Source organism: Dendropsophus ebraccatus, chromosome 2 (assembly GCF_027789765.1).
Source record: "Dendropsophus ebraccatus isolate aDenEbr1 chromosome 2, aDenEbr1.pat, whole genome shotgun sequence".
NCBI lineage: Eukaryota > Metazoa > Chordata > Amphibia > Anura > Hylidae > Dendropsophus > Dendropsophus ebraccatus.
Window position 1 is genome coordinate 161,281,138 of NC_091455.1, and position 16,796 is coordinate 161,297,933.

The 16,796-nt window shown below is 40.3% G+C and overlaps 1 protein-coding gene across 3 annotated transcripts in view; it reads left to right on the top strand.

Annotated features, from left to right (window-relative positions):
- The window catches only part of OSBPL10 (oxysterol binding protein like 10), a 302,765-nt gene that overhangs the window by 229,285 nt on the left and 56,684 nt on the right, over window positions 1–16,796 (top strand). For all 3 annotated transcript variants that reach the window (XM_069958631.1, XM_069958632.1, XM_069958633.1), the window contains one exon: window positions 15,087–15,224. In XM_069958631.1, the coding sequence (XP_069814732.1) occupies window positions 15,087–15,224 (138 nt within the window). The remainder of the gene's footprint in view (window positions 1–15,086; window positions 15,225–16,796) is intronic.

Consider the following 16,796-nt stretch of genomic DNA (forward strand, 5'->3'; position numbering starts at 1 on the left):
ATAAATTATTACATGCTGTAGTTTATTTGGATGAATAGATGGGTGTATGAACCGCAGAGCCAACCAATCCTTGGTGTTAATTAGGTAAAGTAACCTAAGATATAATGTTAAGCCAAGAGCTGTCTCTCCTGTCCCCTCATACACAAATATGGTCAGGTTTGTCTGGCAGTGGCTTATCTCTCTTCAGTGCAAAAGGATCTTCCCTGCCATCTGCATCGGCTTAGATTGGAGTCAGGAGGCTCCCATACACATTAGAGGATTAACCAGTTCTGCCAAAACTTTCTGGTTTGGCTGAAATCAATCTAATATTCGTCCAGTATACAGTATTAGGGCTACTCTGTTCTTCTGAAAGCGAGCTATTTCCACTATACCCCACCAGTATCAGATCCCATCTATAGGACTGTGCTTAGCATTATCTTGAACATAAATTGCTCAGCAGAGACCTGATTTATTTACCAAGTTCTGTCATTAATTTTATTTGTTTCAGTCACATAACTTAGTCAAACGCTAATTGAAATAAGATCTGCAGTTACTAAAAGGTGTCGGAGTCACACTTATCTGATCACTAACAGATTGAGTTTGTATAGTCATGGAAAAAAAACCACTATACAGTGCAACATAGCAGGGTATGTAATTGTAGGAGAATAATTGCTCTGTTTTATCAAGCTGTTAGGCATAAGACGCTTTCCCTCAATGCCTTTAAATGTACAATAGGAAAATGCAATTATTCCTCTGTAATTATACATCTCGAAATTGTCTAGAAGCACTTGGAACAGGAAGAGAGAGCCCAGTAAAGGCTCTGATTGCAAATAAAAAAAAGAAACACGCTTTCTATGGCTCCTGGAGAAATCTGTAGAATTAACGTGGAATATAGAAAGTAGCCTCCATGGAGCTTTAAAGTAGGGTTCAAGATAGTCTCTTTGCTTCCTCAATGAAAGTGTTCAATGCTTTCCCAAGAAGTTTAGAACTCTTTTAAAGGCTAATATCGTACTGCAAGTAATAGTTTCCAGAGAGATATGCAGTGAACATATGGCGTTGTTAGATAGAAAAACACTGAAGGCCATTTATATAAAAAGTACCAATAATGTTTTAGGAATCTTACTATTATTTGGTCCTGTCATAGTGGTTTTAACTAGCAACAATATAACTAGCGTTTCTCTAGAATGTCTTCTGTTTTTTTGTAGGAAACCAATGGAAAAATGGAACCAGCTCCAACTGGTGCGTTAAAAAGTATATTTTTATTGAAAAAAAAAAATATAGGTAAAAAACATAGATATCCACAAATAGCCATGGATAGCCATGATTAAGTCGTTTGGGCTCTGAAACGCGTTAGTGTTATATGTGGATATCCATGTTTTTTAATTTAATGTTTTTTTCAATAAATTCTGAACTTTTTAAAGCACCAGTTGGAGCTGGTTCCATTTCTCCATTGGTTTCATGCATATTGGACGTAAGTTGGTCCGTGTACACCGTGCTCCACTGGGAACTTACCTTCTGTTAACATTGGGTGAGCTGACAACTTTTTGCCTTTTGCATTTTTGTATTCTGTTTTTTTTCTTAGCCTTCTCAATGAGGTTTTTATGCATTTTATAATATCCTTCCTTCTTATATTTAGTGTAGTTTGAAAGTAGGCACCCAATGGCCAAAGCATTTTACCAATATGCAGTGTGCATATAGCTGTATCACTAAACCCTAGAGATTCCAGAAGTATTGATAGCGGCTAAAAAGTGGCACAAGCTAAGGCATATGTCTCCTCTACACACACACAAATTATTTAGATACATATATATTTTACCCATAATATTAACTCACTGGCTCACAGATGAAGTTTTGTCAGATTTTTTTTTTTTAACTATTCTGGCTTTTCTATCTAGCCCAGACCACCATGATGACTTCTTCTAGGCACAGTGTTGCTTTTCAAAGTTTGCAGCCCAGATCTCTTTGGTTCCTAATTTTTAACTAACTCTGCATCTCATGCCCCCCTTAGTAATGTGTTTCTGCTTAATTTGTCCCTATTACAGCTGTATTTTACAGTGTTCTGAATGCTGTACTTAAAAAAGAATGGATTCATAACTGTTCTCCTGGAAGTAAGATCGCCAAACATCTACGGACTCACATTGTGACCCAGAAGTTAGTGGTGCTCAAACCTCACCTCACAGTGATAGCGCCACATTTTCTAACCCATACAATAAAAGTTGATACAGGGATAGTGCTCCTCTTAGTGTACCATACAGAGTTCCTCTCAATTTCCACAAATGTTATCAGTGCCCACTTTAGGTCCCACACAGTAATAGTGCTCCACTTAGTGCCCATTTTAGGTCCCACACAGTAATAGTGCTCCTCTTAGTGCCCACATCCTGCTTCCTGTACAATAATAATGTATGGTATGCCACCACATAATATTCACCACTGGTCTGCCCCCTATACAGTAATAATTCAGCTTTGACAGTAATAATGACTTTTCTTTTTGCCCAAGCACACTAAGAATAGGCCTTTAGCGCCCACCACACAGTAAAAATGGACTATATCAAACTAGTGAATTAAAGGGGTACTCCGGCGAAAATCTTTTTCTTTCAATTCAACTGGTTTCAGAAAGTTATATTGATTTGTAATTTACTTCTATTTAAAAATCTCAAGTGTTCCCATACTTATCAGCTGCTATATGTCCCGCAAGAAGTGGTGTATTCTTTCCAGTCTGAGGCAGTGCTCTCTGCTGCCACCTCTGTCCATATCAGGAGCTGTCCAGAGCTGTAGCAAATCCCCATAGAAAACCTCTGCTCTGGACAGTTCCTGTCTTGAACAGGGGTGGCAGCAGAGAGCACTGCGTCAGAGTAAAAAGTAAACACCACTTCCTGCAGGACATACAGCAGCTGATAAGTATGGTAACACTTGAGATTTTTAAATAGAAGTAAATTACAAATCTAAATAACTTTCAGAAACTTGAAAAAATATATATTTTAACCGGAGTATCCCTTTAAGATGAAACCCAGGCCCCAGAGTTGTGACTTTGTAATAAAAATGGCGCAGAACACAGAGCCAACCTTCCTAATTTTATTAGTAAAACAAGTCGGGTTATCATTAGAAGGGCATGTTTTTATTTTAACATAATTTATTTAACCACAAATTATATAAATGTGTCACAGAATCTAGTTTTTTTTTCTCCAATTTTACCTGTACACTTCCATGCTCATCCTTGTTTTTCAGCATAGCAATTCCAGATACATAATATATTGAGCTGTGTGTCAAACTAGCTGTACAAGACACATGAAATGCTCCGATTGTAGTCATTTTACCAAAACACAAATCAAGAACATGTCACAGTAACCCAAACAAATCTGTGTATGGTACTCCATTTACAACTCTTCCAGCAACCTATGTGTTGTGTCCTCAAATTTACTGAAACTGCAGATGTACTGTTGATGTTGGTGAATGGAAATGCAGAGCTCTTCATCGAAGATTTATAACCCATTCCAACATCTCTACACCAAATTGTTTTTTCAAAGTATGATAGATCACCTTACATCTCATGCAGCTCGGGCTTTATTTCCAGCACCAAATTTGTGTATTTCTTTATGTACTGTACAAAGGAACATATAATCGTGATTGCAGAATTCGAGGGTTTATAGATGTGGTGTTATTTTTTTTATTTATTTTTTTTAATTCCCGGGAAATGGTTTGGAAAGGTCTTTTAAAAATTTAAAGTTGTTGTATCTTGAATCTATTGCTCAAGCAAGGGTTAAGTGCATCAAAATAGTTATCATTTAATTTAAATGGGAAAATTTGCAAAGCAAAGTACCTCCCACCACCACCATAGAAATTATGTGCCCAGCATGCATCATTTTTTTCTTTCTACACTTTTATTTCCGCTCAGTAGGGGTCCAGGTTCTCATTAAAGATGGTTAAAGGAGATTTACTGGCTGCGCTCCATAGGGAAAAAATATGTGGAAATTAACTATTCTCCAGAAACAAGGAAAACGGTCTCTCTAGTGCCGATGTCTGACAGGTAAAAAGGGCTCTTTGTCTGTTGGACATTGAATTACTTGGTAGCTGCCTTTAGATAGCGCCTTAAACACATACTACTTTATTATAGTAATGTGCCAAAATTTACAATCATATAGAAACAGAATAGAAAAAAAGAGCATGTTTAATGATATGGGGGGGGGAGAGATTTATTAAAGGATGTATAATATACACTGGTTTCCACAGCATCCTCCGTCATCATGGCACCATGAAAAGGAAGATGCTCCCTCACCATCGTAAGGACAGGAAACAGATTGGTTAAAATACATTCATGTAGCAAACTTGCCTGCTCCTCTTGATATGCTGCTCTTTTTTTTCGCCATTGTTGACAGATTGTTGTCAAGGTTACAGACCACAACTCTGCTCTAAAAACAATGGTCTGGCTGGTATATATATTGATATACATCTACATTATAGCTATACACACACCAGCCAGTTCACTGTTTTTAGAGCAGAATGGTGGTCTGTGACCTTGACAACAATCTGTCAACAATAGGAGACAAATCAGGAGCAGGAGGCAAGTTTGCTAAATATTATGTACTCTACAAATCTACCTATATTGGTTGAGACTGAATAACCCCTTATGGGATCATTCTACAAGAGAAGCCCAGCACTCTACCACTTAGGCAGAAAAAGCTCATGCTTTTCCTAACAAATTTGCAGGTCAAACCTATATACATTTGCCAGACATTATAGTCTGGATATTTCAACCAATCAATATTGCTCGTATGGTTGTAAAGTCCTTTGGACAATTGTTTCTCCCTAAGCTAGTTATTTGGTGTGACTCTTTTACGTGGTGCCATGATGAAGGGGATGGCTGCGGAAAATGTAAATTATTCCTACCAGTACCTTTTTTCATGAACAGACCGGCGGCAGTGCGGGGATGCTGGTTCAGCGGCCCTATTTTTTAACCGCTGCCTTGTTCCCTTGCACCGCCGGTCTCTTACTGAGCACCAGCCAGACATGAAGCACTGGAGGCGGGCCCGCCGACCCCAGTGTGCCAGCACCCCTCCCCTCTGTGACGCAGCTTCATTAGAATCAATGGAGCCACATCACAGAGGGGAGATCATCACACTGGAGGCCGGCGGGGTCTGGACAGTATTCCATAATAGAACGCCGCCAAAGCGATGTATCTAGTGGTACATTCACTTTAACCTCTCTCTACAAATATAAAAATAATCAGATATATATATAAAATTTATCATGTTTACTGGTTCTCTTTTAAACCACATCTGGATTGTAGAACAAATTTTTGCCCTAATCCCATAAAACTAAATGTGGCAGACAGAAGAGAGTCGTCATCTCTCTGCCTTGGCATTCACACTTCATGCTGTTCATAGGATTGCCACAGCCAGTGGATGTAAAACCAAAATGTGCATTTACTGGCAGCAAGCATAAATCTTGAAAATGGTGAGTGATATACAAAGTATATAAAAATGTTGCATAAGTTTTTAATGCACAATACTGAAGCTTTATTTACATAAAACCCCTAAAAAGAACATTTTCTTTTACACGCTGCGATCTGGAATACAAACCACACTTGTACTGCGTTTGCTAGGAGCCTCTCTCTTAATGCTCTCTGCTTCTCTGGCTATGTCTGATTACATTTTCTTCACTTCATAGTGTCTTAAAAGCCTCAAGGTTGCTGTAATGTCTGCAACTGCATTAATCTTAATGGCTAAAACACTCCGCCTAACTGTGTACTTTTACTAAATTCTCAGTATGCCATTTTCGGCAGATTATTACTATTATTATTATAATATTATTAATATTATTATAACCATTATTCTTATATTACTATATTATGAATATTAACATTAAAAATATATGAATCTTGTATTAAGAAATTATAATTTTAGTGTGTGTGTGTGGGGGGGGGGTTGTTGCCCATAGCAACCAATCCCAGCTCAGCTTTTCTTTTTCATTATATATTTTTCATCTATCTCTATATTTAGAAAAATGCTTTTATTCTATAGTAAAAAGTGTCAAAAAGGCTTTCCTGAGCTCCTGAAGTGCAGCAAGCTGTTAGGTTATGTTCACACTGCGGAATCAGCGCAGAGACTTCAAGCACATTACCCCAGACAGCCTCTTTTTGAAGTCCCGCCCATTCAATAGACTCTGCCATCCTCCCAAAGAATTTATATGTCCCCTTCATGTTTAAAAGGCCATAGCGCTTGCATTTTTTTCACCAATAGATCCAATTGTACTTTGTAAAGATATGCTTAATTTTTCCATAAAATGTGCAGTGAAACCAGGGGGGAAATGCTGCTCGCCATGTGATAAAACTGAGATAACAATTTTCTATGTTGTGCTCCTCACTCATGTCCGACCCACTGTGTGACGTCACTTGCCTCGGCCACCCATGGCCGATGTGGGATGCGATTGGCAAGAGCCTCTACTGAGAACTTCGAATAGTGACAGTACACTACTGTCATTTATTTATTTTTTTTATTTACTTTTCAGGTTACAGGTTTACTGCAATTATCCATGATTCAGTACTTGATTGCTACAGGCTGCTGAAGGCAGCTGTAGCAATCACTTATGTCAGGCAGCCTAGGAGGCCTTGGGCTGCACTAAAAATGGATCAGCTTCCAGCAGTCTCGCAGCAACCACCAGTGACGCTTGCCAGTGCCATCTAAATGCAGATGTCAGTTAGTATTTAGTTAAATCGGACCTATTCAAAGCACGGCCTATGCGCTCCATAAGACCCGCTAACCATTTCTGCCTTGCCTGCATTCCTAGAAGCTGCGGCATGCACCTTCTAAGGATGCAGGGTGAGTGGGCTGAACATAAGAATAGAGCAGCAGGACCTGTCAGCGTCCTGCTGCTCTATTCATTGTCATAGGCTATGAGCAGCCGGGATGTGATCTCTCCAGCAGACGCAATTCTTTGCACCTGCTGGAGGACGTATTTGGCTGAAGACACTGGAGCTAGAAGATGGAGGGTCCTGCTCCATTCCTACAATAGGTATTGTGTTTTTTTTTCTTTTTTAATACTACTGTAGGTGGGGTCTGTACACAGCTGGGGGCATTTTTACTGTGGTTGGGGGGCTGTATACAGCAGGGGGCAATCAGGGCTGTATTTACTACTAGGCACCTGTGGTCCAGTGCCTAGGGGAGCACCTTGCAGGGGGTAGCGCCAGGGAGCAGGGGGAAAAGAACAACAACTCTTGTTCAAACGTGCCAGTAAATCTGGTGTCTTTTTGAGGGGGGAATGTTGGTATTGGTCAGGTCTGGTGTGGCAGTGTTAAATGTGATGCCTTGAGCTTTTACCTACCATGATAAAACATGAAAAACACGATTCAGACAATGTATCTACATGTGGAGAAATGTATGTGGCCAAAACCACACTCCCATTTCTTCATGAAACTAGTTGGTGCGTGAAGATGGGGTGTCTTCAGGTTTAGTGCCTAGAGCAGCAGCAGCTGTTAATACGGCCCTGGGGGCAATATTATTTTGGGGGCTGTACAAAACAAGGGACATTATTACTGTGGGTCGGGGGCTGTACACAACAGGGGGCATTATTACTATGGGTGGTGGTGGGGGTGCATAGCAGGGGGCAGGTGGGGGTTGCATAGCAGGGGGCAGGTGGGGGTTGCATAGCAGAGGGATTATTACTATGGATTGGGGGTACATAGCAGTGGCACTATTACTAAAGATGGGGGGTTGCATAGAAGGGGGATTATTACTATGGATGAGGGGTGCATAGTAGGGACATTATTATTGTGGGTGGGTAGGGGTGCTGTACACAACAGGATCACTATTATTATAGCTGGGGGGTGCATAGCAGGGGGCATTATTATTATTATTATATGGGGGTCACAGCAGGAGACATTATTACTATATTGGGGGGTGGGGATGTCATAGAAGGGGATAATTTACTATATGGGGGATCCTACATACAGGAATAACCCACATACTTTCTCATTTTACTGTGCATGACACGAAACAGCAGAATTACTACTATATGGGAAAGGAAAAGGAATTTGAAGGTAACGTGCGGAGGCAAAGAGATTTGTCTTGCAGGTTCTGAAGCTATCAATTGTAGTTTGCTTGATGAGATCATCATGGAGGCCTGGGCCAGATAGAGAGGAAATGGAAAGTAACTCAGATTAAAGAAGATGTCACCTGTGAGTCTGCTCTATTCCCCCCCCCCCCCACACACACACAGACACACACCCTCCTCACTGCCATCCCCACGTACCAGTCTGGCCCTTGAGAACAATTTCAATTTCTTATGTGGCCCCATGGCAAAACGAATTACCCACCGCTAAGTTGAATAGTCGGCTTGGCTGATTGCTCCATGACGGCTGTAAATGGCAACCTTTAGCTGCTGATATCAACTGGGAAACGTAGTTGTTGTGAGCCCTTTTCATGCCCCTTTACCCCTTTAAAAAAAAAAACAAAGTGCGGCATAGTAATTGTTAAGAATTCTTTGTTTACAAGTCTGAGAAGAAATAGTTTACCCTTATGTGTACAGTTCTGTAACTGTATTCTTTGGATAGACCTATTCTTTGATTACATGGAGGACACTATTATTATAGTTGTTCCAAAGGGGATAAAGATTCTTTGATTTGTGTCTCTTAAAGGCTTTATAGAGTGGCCCAGATAAACTATTGTAATCCAGACCATTTAGGGTTGCCTTTTGTGACACAAATGCATGTAATTGTGTGCTACACTTTGAAAGCGAGAACCCACACAACCTTACAAATTGTGTTTTCAAGTCGATAAACCCAACAGATTTATTGTTGAAAACTAAGAAATTGCTAGTAATTTTAAAGTGGTTAGAAAAATACAACAGAATAGTGTAGGTAGCAAAGAATTAAAAACATTTTTTATAGGTCCTTTATATCTCAATTTTTTTTTAATTGAGTATATTCGAAATTTACGTAGAATTGAAATATCAGTGGATTTTTTTTTTTTTGGTTTGTTAAAACCTGATTGATGAACTACTCAATGTGTGTTTTATCTGTATGCCCTGTTACATAAATCTGGTGGGGAAAAAAAAACAGATAAAAATCCAAAACATTGGACTATTAACTTTGTATAAAAAATGTGGGCTCTTAAAGGACAACTCCAACAAAAAATTACCCAGTAAATAAAACACATTGCAAAGTTATATAACTTTGTACCATGTTTTAATAACTTTTCTGCCCCCCTTGCCTGTATTTCCTCCCTCGTACCTGATACCTATGCAGGCATTGGGAAAGTCCTCAGTGGGTAAGTAGTCATGGCTGGCAGGAAACATCTTGACTGATCCAGCCTCTCTGGAAGCATCAGTGATTCTGCCAGATGCTATGCCAAGAATCACGCTCAGAGAGGTGTGGCTAGACATGATGTTTCCCGCCAGTTGTGACTACTTATCCACTGAGGACCACTCTGATGCCTACAAAGGTGTCATTTACATGCAAGATTTACTAAGTGATTTTTCGAGGGGGGGGGGAGGGTAGCAGTATGGTTAGGAACAGTGCTACATGGGCTGTATTGCACTGTATTTATACCTGCATGTACAATGTTCTGGTGATTGTTTAACTTTAAATCTTGTTAAAGATTATGTATTGCTTAAAGGGGACATCCACCCTAGAGCTAAAAAATTAAATGCCCCCAAACCATACTCATCAAGTCGTCCTGAGTATTTTGAGCGGCCTCCTGTCTTTCTAGCTGCCGCAATTCCTGAGTTACAAGTTTTTCTCATCATGCATCTCCCTGATTGGTCCATTTGCGTATATGCCCCCTTAGTGCTCTTTTCTGCCCACTGCTGTCATTACTATTGGACAGTAAACAGAACAGTTTTTTTTACTGATTTTGCATCACATCATCCCAGTATGTATTCCATACCAGCTGATGATGTAGCAGAGCTGACGCACGTATGGTATGGCTATAGGTGGGGGGTGTTGTGTAGGTTTAGATCTCTGCTTTCTATCTGTGAATGAAAACATTCTAGTTCCGTCAGAGAAGACACAGAGAAGATGATTTTAGATGTCCAGAGCTGGTAAGTAAGATTGATACAGGGATAGGATACAAGATTATTATACGAGATATGCTAGATAGGTTATACGAGATGTAGGGTGGTATTGGTAAGTAGGGATCCTTTAGAATATTGTTTTTGTTACCTGAATAACCCTTTTAATAAAAAAATCTTTTGTTGGATTACCTAAGAAGTCAATGAATGATAAATCTGTATAAAATTAGTTTTGTTTTTTTTGCTATGATGTATAAAAAGGTTAGGTAGAAATCATGATTAAATGTAGGAAGGCTTTGAGTTTTGTATTGTTTTTATTTTATTGTTTGTTTTGCTGGAACTCCTGAAAAGTATACAATGAGAAAAGCTCCTAGTAATAGCTGTGGCTGGTCTCCATGGGTCTCTTATGAAATCTATTCTGCTATTAGAGATAAAAGCAATGGCAGCCTCCCAATTTACTCAATACTTGTATTCATTTACAGAAAAAGTACTAAAATAAAAAAGATAGTTTAAACCATATTAGTAGTCATTGGCAGAATTATATTGTTTACAGAGATACCAAAGGAGCAGTTTTCATAAATATTACGTTGTGCCTACCAGTTCTGTCATTTGCTTTGTAGATAATGTAATTGTCAGTTTGTAGATTTATTTAATTGTTAGCATCAAAACCCGAAAAAGAATCCGTTGCTTTTCTCAACCATCTGCCCACCCATTAATCATCCCATAACTGTTAAAGGGGTACTTCAGCAAAATTTTCTTTCTTTCTAACAAAACACGGAAATCACTGAGCTTAGGGAGACTAGCAACAGAAACATCAAATGGAGTACTTACTGAAGAGTCTCCACTGATGCATTGTCCCCTATAAATTTAAATATGCAAAAGAAGGGTCCGTGGAGTCTCAGTTACGAGTCTCAAAACACAGGAATAGCCAGATATACCTCCAGGGGAGGAAAGCCTATTGCCAAGGGGGTGCCTCCCAGTGGGGAGATCACCAAACCACCCTGATACACAGCCCCTTAAGTCCCACTCGGTTGTGAGTATTGGAACATAAATAGGGAAATACCAGGGTGGCCCCTTTTACGTCAAAGTCTAACTCTGTGGCGAGTATTGCGACATGACAAGGGTTTACCAAGGCAGGCATCCATCCACAGACGATCGTTTCGGGGTAGTTGACCCTAATCAGTGTGGAGTAGGATTCTGGCTAACAGGGACATTGAAAAATCCCTGGAGGGATATCTGGCTATTCCGGTGTTTTGAGACTCGTAACTGAGACTCCACGGACTCCTTCTTTTACATATTTCTTTCTTTCTAGTCATCTGATGTCAGAAAGTTATATAGGCTTAATAATCACATATACTTAAAAATGTCATGTATTCCAATACTTATAAGCTGCTGTATGTCCTGCAATGTGATTAGCATTACCAGGCTTAATCAGATTGTTTAGGAAAGACTATTGCAAAATCATGTTTTTCCATTTGTTGCTTATGAACACTCACATGTGAGAACATACCTTTAGAATTTCACCAAGATAGGCCATTACTTCTTTATTGGTACTGAGTGAGGCTTTCATGACCACCACTGATACTGATCCTCACAGCAAAGGAGCACTACATAACTTTTGGCTGCTTGCCTTCTAGTAAGCATCAACGCAACTCCATTTTTTAAATTGGAGCAGTTTTGCTGTTCTGGTCATGGTGGGTGAATGGGACCTTGATCCCTTTGTTCATGTGCTTAGTATGTTATACTAACCACTAGCCAAAATTATAAATTAAAAAAACACCCCTTAAAGGGGAAGTCCGGGCAAAATAATTTTAACATATGTTCTTGCCCAGCAAAAGGTATGAAAATTACTAACAGACACTTATTATGGGAAATGCACCTATAGTGCATTTTCCCTGCACTTACTATAGCATGGCCTGTTCAGGTCTCTGTAAAGTTGGTGATGTCACATCACATAAACTGCCAAATCCTGCTGCACCGGTGGGACAGACTGGAGCAGCAGGAGTTGGCAGTTTATGGAATATAGTAGAAGACTGCACTCTGTAGGTCTGGCGACGGTTTATGTGACGTGACATCACCAACTTTACAGAGACCTGAACACACCATGCTGTAGTAAGTGCAGAGAAAATGCACTATAGGTGTGTTTCCCATAATAAGTGTCTATTAGTAATTTTCCTAACTTTTGTTGGGAAATAACATATCTTAAAACTATTTTGACCGGGCTTCCCCTTTAAGGGTGCCTTCACACTTGTGTATGTTTGTGTGAATAATCTTTTTTGTAGGCATTTTTATATACACCAAGACAACTGAACTTCCTTGAGCGGCTCTGGAGGGAGAGGGGTGAGCAACATGGGAGGGAGAGTGATAAGCAGCACGGGAGGGAGAGGGGTGAGTGGCATGGGAGGGAGAGGGGTGAGCGGCACGGGAGGGAGAGGGGTGAGCGGCACGGGAGGGAGAGGGGTGAGCAACATGGGAGGGAGAGTGATAAGCAGCACGGGAGGGAGAGGGGTGAGTGGCATGGGAGGGAGAGGGGTGAGTGGCACGGGAGGGAGAGGGGTGAGTGGCATGGGAGGGAGAGGGGTGAGCGGCACGGAAGGGAGAGAGGTGAGCGGCATGGGAGGGAGAGGGGTGTGAGCGGCACGGAAGGGAGAGAGGTGAGCGGCATGGGAGGGAGAGGGGTGAGTGGCATGGGAGGGAGAGGGGTGAGCGGCACGTAAGGGAGAGAGGTGAGTGGCATGGGAGGGAGAGGGGTGAGTGGCAAAGGAGAGGGGTGAGCAGCCCTGGAGAGAGAGGGGTGAGCGACATGGGAGGAAGAGGGGTAATAGGGATTTATAAAACTTGTATCATCATCATCATCATCATCATCATCATCATATGTTGTTCACATATAGCCTCTTTTCCTGCCAGTACCTATCCTCATACCTTCATACAACACCATCCCTTTATAGGAATTACTTATGGATCCCTGTAACAAGCTAATACTGTAGTAAGTGCAATAAGGTTTTATTTACTGAATATGGATTCCTGGGGAACGGAGAGGGCACCATTATTTATTCAGATTTTAGATTTCAATGGAAATAGGAGAAGTACTGCTAAAGTGAATGAATATACTGCTGACATTGAAGTTATTCACATTGTTATCAAATACATTTAGGCCATGCTGTATACAATACACCTCTATATTAAGAGCACATAATGTACTAATCCTACGTCTTTCATTTTCACAAACGTTTTGGATCTTTGTCTATTGCAAAGTTATTTTTTAACTTAAATCTATTCTGAATATTTAAAGGGCAATGCTTATAATGGCAGGAAAATATAAGCTGTTAACTTTCAGTGGTAGCATAAATCGCTAGATTTTGATTAGAATTGAGGATAAGAAATTGGCAGTGTGAAAGATTTTACTGTCAGGGATTTCCACAAATTCTAATGGGTAAACATTGTTACATCATTTTAAAAGCTAAAGATTTAGATATTGTCAGGACGACAGTGACACTTTAAATTGGGATCTGTCAAGTTCCACTCTAGTTCCTGTAATTTTTAACTGACTCTCCAGTGAACCTGTGAAAATATCATAATTCTCAACATCTAAACCTTCACCCCGCCCCGGATGGCACGACTCTCACAGCAAGGGGGCGGTGATCACAGAACACCCTTCCCAGACAGCAGTGTCCTATGAGAGCTGCTCTGAGCGTCATCCCAGTGGGAAGGGTGTTCATTGATGGACATCCCCTTGCTGTGAGAGCCGTTCTGAAGATAGGCGCCATCCCTGTGGGGAAGGGGGGCATTGAGAGCCACGCCCCTTTGAGAAGCTGCACCGTCTGGGGGAGGTATACACCGCCCCCTAGACACTAGGATTCATGTGGTCCATACTGTGAATGCTAGTTACGCCTCTGGGTAGGATTAATGTTGATGTTTAATTATACCATATGCGACCTGCCCAAAAATTGTTGGTGACGTACCACAGGATACCTTTAGAAGATCGAATATTTCATGCCTTGACCGGTTACATTTTGGTGACATCCACACAATATAAGGCAGATGATTTTGAATGTTATGGCTGGTATACATAGATCAATGATTCTCATTTGTTGGCCATTACATGCCTGATGTCCAGCCATCAGTTGGAAGGTAAATGCATATACTGAAGCTGCCTTCTGCCTTTTTTTTTTATTAGGATAGGACATCAATGTCTTATACTTAGAGTCCAACTCCTGGCACCCCTGCTGACCAGCAGTGCATGATCTATAAGCATTAACAATACCAACACATAGTTATGCTTTTAATGGGGTTGTCTGGCGAGCAAAAGACAGCTGAAGCCTTGTGCTTGCAGTCACTCACTTTTTTAGATTCCCTGTCTCATTTAAGGGCTAAGCATGCAATGTCAAATAGTTTAACAGTATCTCCGATATTGCAGAGACACTGTTCAGCTATTGTACATTGTGTGCGGGCGTGTTTCGCCCTTAGGTGATTACCGTGACACAATGCAGAAGACATTAGCCATCTTCTGTTTGCCAGACAACTCCTTTAAAGAAGTTATCCAGAATTAGAAAAAGCACAGCTAATGTCTTGCAGAAACCGCGCCACAACTGTCCCCAGGTTGTGCGTGGAATTTCAGCTCTACCCATTTCAATGGGACTGATCTGCAAAGCCTCACCCAAACTGGTTTTTGGTAGAAAAGTAGTCATGTTTTTCTAAGTCTTGACTACCTCTTTAAGGTATATATGCATGGGTGTGGCTTTGAAGAAAGAGAAAAAAAATACCAAGTAGAAAGTGAAAAGACTGCAATGCTCACATGAGTGCGGCGGCCTCTTTATTCAGCAGATCTGTAAGGGCCTGGAGTTAGACTCCCACCAGTCACATATCGGTTGAGTTATTAATGAAAAGGTCCCAGAAAGATCATTTAACGGAGTCGTCTTGTTATTCAAGTGTGGTTTGTATTCTTAGTTCTGTTTCTCTTTATATATATATATATATATATATTGAATGGTACTAAGAGATAGCAAATATGACTTATGTTACAAAAGCAAAAGACAAGCAAAATGCATTTCTGGAATTTCAACTAGATAATGGAGCAATGTGCTTTTTCTTCCTCATTTTTGTAGGCTGGTCCTCCAGAGGCTGAAGATGAGCTGACGGACACAGAAGATAATGAGGAAAAAGACTTAGGCGTCATGGATGATCAGCGCAGTGTAATCCTTCACCTTATCTCACAGCTCAAGCTTGGAATGGATCTTACCAAGGTACGTAAAGAGGATTCTGCCTTATTGCTTCCATTCTATAGTTAGATTCCCTCTTCACATGAAATTAAGTAATTAAATAATATTATTTCCCAAGTTACAGTATTAACAAGCTCTTATATGAAATCTTGTCAATCACAGCAACTGCAAATGGCAGTAGATTTAACTAATCTGTATCTGTTATTAACGGTTATGGACAATGAGAAGTAAAAAGTCCTATCTCTATAGCGCAGGAAATGTCAGATTACTTCATATGTCTTTCATTATAACACAGTAAAAAAGAATATTAAGTAATAGAATATGACGTAACAGTGCTATAGCTTAGAAGGTTATCAATTTGCAGCTTTAAAAAAAACTGTGTCATATTAAGTAGTATTTATGGTGTGAGGCCTCTAAAAATGCTCATGAAAAAGATAGTTCTGCTAATTTCAGTACTAGGATGTCTACAGTATAGCATTAAATCATACTCCATTGATGGCCCTTCTGTTTTAGCATAGACTTTATGTTAAGTCCTTTACCCTGTAAAATCACATTTTAAAAGGGTTAAACGCCTGCACTTGCAAGGGAAGGGGGGCTGGGGGTTGGGCGCAAGCTTTCATTTTTTTACCAGCAAGTTAAAATGCATAATTGACGCTTATGAAGAATTTAAAGGGCCATCTCCAGGTGTGAAGTCGCTATAAGGATGTGTTCCCACAATGTAAAAATAAGATCCAATAACGACCATTGTTGCGAAACATGGCCGTTATTAATGATCATGATTATTAAAGTGGAACTCCAGGTAGAGATTTTAAAAAAATGAAACTTCTGCAGAAGCATATAGCATTACTTACCCATCTATCCCAGTTTTGAAACTACCAAAAATCCATTTCTGTACCCGCCCAAATCTGTTGCAGAACATCTAGGCTGTGTTCACACATTGCAGTTTCATTGTGTTACTGAATTATTTGCAGTGCGTTATTATTTCATTGTGGTCCCACCCACACAGCACACTGTATTCTCTATCTGTAACACCACACAGCACACTCTATTCTCTACCTGTAACACCACACAGCACGCTGTATTCTCTACCTGTAACAGCACGCTGTATTCTCTACCTGTAACACCACATAGCACACTGTGTTCTCTACCTGTAACACCACACAGCACGCTGTATTCTCTACCTACAACACCACACAGCACACTGTATTCTCTACCTGTAACACCACACAGCACGCTGTAATCTCTACCTGTAACATCACATAGCACGCTGTATTCTCTACCTGTAACACCACACAGCACACTGTATTGTCTACCTGTAACACCACACAGCACGTTGTATTCTCTACCTGTAACACCACACAGCACACGGTATTTTCTACCTGTCAGCACACGGTATTTTCTACCTGTAACACCACACAGCACGCTGTATTCTCTACCTGTAACACTGATATTGGAATAAAGTAAAGATCTTTTTTAATTTATTTTTTTTTCTTTTCATTTCCACGCACATCAAGCATCTTTTATCTTTGAAGTTGAATAAGGACTTTGTCCCATATTATCTTACAAGGGATATACTGTTTATGCCTTGTTTTTTGT